This window comes from Muntiacus reevesi, chromosome 9 (genome assembly GCF_963930625.1).
Source record: "Muntiacus reevesi chromosome 9, mMunRee1.1, whole genome shotgun sequence".
NCBI classification, from domain to species: domain Eukaryota; kingdom Metazoa; phylum Chordata; class Mammalia; order Artiodactyla; family Cervidae; genus Muntiacus; species Muntiacus reevesi.
Genome location: NC_089257.1, coordinates 11,453,728 through 11,456,991, shown reverse-complemented (window position 1 = coordinate 11,456,991; position 3,264 = coordinate 11,453,728). Strand labels below are relative to the sequence as shown.

Below are 3,264 nucleotides of genomic sequence, written 5' to 3'. Positions count from 1 at the left end.
CCTTAGGTATCTTAGTTCTCTGACCAAGGATTGAACCCATGTCCCCTGCATTGGGAGACAGATGCTAAACCACTGGACCACCAGGGAAGTCCCCAAATTCTCTTGACCTGAGTCTCTTCTATTTAAAATCAGAGATTAGTTAAGTGAATTCTATCTTTAAAACTGCTCAAAGTCTACTTATATAATACTTATTTTTAAGTAAATAGTTTTAGCTAAATAAATGTATCTGGAAATGAAAATTATTTCAACTCATCAGTTAAGTAACAATAAGTTGAAGATAAGTAGAATCCTATCCCACATAAAATTTTTCAATTTTCATTAGTTAAGCTTAACTGGAAAACATTCTGTGGTTGATAATTATCCTTAAAGTAAGTACAAACTGAAAATGTCTCCTTTGAAAATTTAGACTTTTTTAAAAATAAAAATGTATTTATTTTAATTAGAGGCTAATTACTTTACAATATTGTAGTGGTAGACTTTTGAATAGTTTAAAATAGAGTTGATGTTCCACGGTACAGATCATATTTTAAAAGTCTACCTGTTAGTTCTATGGCATGTATAAGAGTTTCCAAGACTATAAAACACAAAGGTATTGATTTTGACAGTTACTAGAATTGATGGCTTCAATATATTCTTGCTATGAATTCTTTATAGACATCTGGGGCACAGATTTGTTTATAGCATCAGATGCAGACTAAGGTAGGTGTGCTAGCTTTTGCAAACCTACTGAGGACAGCTGACTCCTCATCAATGAGCGAGACACTCACAGTGCATGGTCTCTAGCCTTCGATTTGCTCACCCACTCCAGTACTCTTGCCTGGAAAATCCCATGGATGGAGCAGCCTGGTAGGCTACAGTTCATGGGGTTGCAAATAGTCGGACATGACTGAGCAACTTCATTTCTTCTGCAATATCTTTAACATTGCGTGTTAGTTACATAACATGTATAACTATTGATTAATTAATTTATTAATATCATTGCCTCAAATACAACCACGTGTATCTGACCACAAAGTTTGTTTAAAGTTGTCTTCTGTATTATCTCTTTTGATTTACACCAGTTCTTTAGATTGTAAATAAAACATATGCAATTTCTAGCAAAAGTCATGGCATATGCTAAATTAAAAAATATGTGGGCATTTTATTTCATCTATGCTTTAATGATTGCCATCACTAACTTCAATGACTATAATTATTTTTTAATTGCCTTTCACTTGAATTATAAATAGGATAAATGTATTTCCTATTTTTTCACAATTTCTATCATTAAATGCATTCTTTCTTTTGCTGAGTAGCTCTCAAACATTCTTTACTTTCTAATATTATAGCAATCACTCTGGTTTAGCATGATTCATTGGCAATATTTTCACATACAAGCCATAAAGAGCACACTCTGTAAGAATTTTCCAGTTTAGGTTGGGATGCTTAAATACATTTGCATTTCCTGGTGATTCACTCCCAGATAATTCAGAGAATTTGGACAAATATATTAGAAAAAGGAAGGTCAATTTTATGTATTTTATATATATATATATTTAAAATATGTGGAAAAGCATGTTTTTACTTTGGTCAATTAAAAATCTTTGTTAGCTAGATAATATAATTGACAGTCAAATATGTTTCGATTTTCAAAATATTATTTAAATGTTTAAAATCATTGCTGAAAAATAAAATTCAGTAAAATAATTATTACAAAAGTGTACCACAGTAGATTTATAAAATAAAAAGCAATTAAAAAATAAAGCAGCTTAATTCAATAAGTTGAGAATATTATATTCATATCAAACTAGTTTTTAGTAAAGCCTATAATTTTGTGTTCATATTGTTAATTTTCAACAAATTTATGTGTGTTTGTTTGTTTCAGATACCTAATTCATTTGTATATAATACATACCAGACTCAGATATATGGAACACCAGAGAAACATCTCAGAGTTCATCCTTCTGGGACTTTCTCATGACCAGAACATACAAACATTTTGCTCTGTGCTCTTTTTATTCTGCTATGTGATCCTGTTGGTAGGGAATCTTCTGATCCTTGTGTCCATTCCAGGCAGTCCTCTTTTTAACCAACCAATGTACTATTTCCTCAGTCACTTATCATTCATAGACATTTGCTATACCTCTAGTGTTACACCCAAACTAATTGGTGATCTGCTAGGGGGAAAAAAAACCATTTCTTACGATAATTGCATGTTCCAGATTTTTGCAATGCATTTTTTTGGCAGTATCGAGGTCTTCATTCTTACTGCCATGGCTTTTGATCGCTACATTGCCATTTGTAAACCTCTCCACTATATGATCATCATGAACAGGACAAAATGCAATCTTCTAGTCTTGGCTACTTGGGCTGGTGGGGCTGTCCATTCTTATCCTCAATTATTTATGATAATCCAGTTGCCTTTTTGTGGTTCTAATGAAATTGGTCACTATTTTTGTGATATCTTCCCTATGCTTAAACTTGCTTGTGCTGATACCTACATCACTGGTGTCCTTCTGGTTGCCAATTCAGGAATGGTTTCCTTAGTTACTTTTGTTGTCCTATTTGTTTCTTATGTCATCATACTATTCACTTTAAGAAATCACTCAGCTGAGGGAAGACGCAAAGCCCTCTCCACCTGTGGGTATCATATCACAGTAGTCCTCTTATTTTTTGGACCTTCGATCTTTGGTTACCTTAGACCTCCTACTACTTACCCTGAGGACAAGGTACTTGCACTATTTTACACTGTCATCACGCCTGTGTTCAATCCTTTAATCTATACACTGAGAAATACTGAGATGAAAAACGCCATGAGGAAAGTTTGGTGTCAAAGGTTACTTTCAAAGAAAGCATACAATTAGTGTGAAGAAGCTTGTATGTAAGCAATTTTATAAAAGAAAAGAGACTGATGTAAATTAAAAAAAAAAGAGACTATCTCATAGATTTTATATTCTAGCATCATTTGAATGGAATTATTGAGAACAGAAATTTAGAAACTTAAAATCAAAACCATTACTAATTTGTGCATACCAAAATACCTGGAAGGTTGATCAATTTTTTTGGAGTATTATGGTGGGGTAGACATGGTTACCTGCAAGGAAATAAAAACAAAAAAACTGGTTCAAAACAAAAAAGACAATTCTATATTGACCTTTGAATATTAAGATAAAAATATTTCAAATTATAATTATTTTAAAAACTCTGGGCTTATGGGCCAGACCATACGGTGGCTCATGTTATATGGCAGTAGAAAAGCTGAAATATGAGATAAAATAATATCCT

General features: G+C 32.4%; 1 protein-coding gene across 1 annotated transcript; it reads left to right on the top strand.

Annotated features, from left to right (window-relative positions):
- Nucleotides 1-1,907: 1,907 nt before the first annotated feature.
- Nucleotides 1,908-2,843, top strand: LOC136175611 (olfactory receptor 4P4-like). Its single transcript, XM_065945862.1, has one exon. It carries the CDS (start codon nt 1,908-1,910, stop codon nt 2,841-2,843), a length of 936 nt encoding a protein of 311 aa, XP_065801934.1.
- Nucleotides 2,844-3,264: the final 421 nt, after the last annotated feature.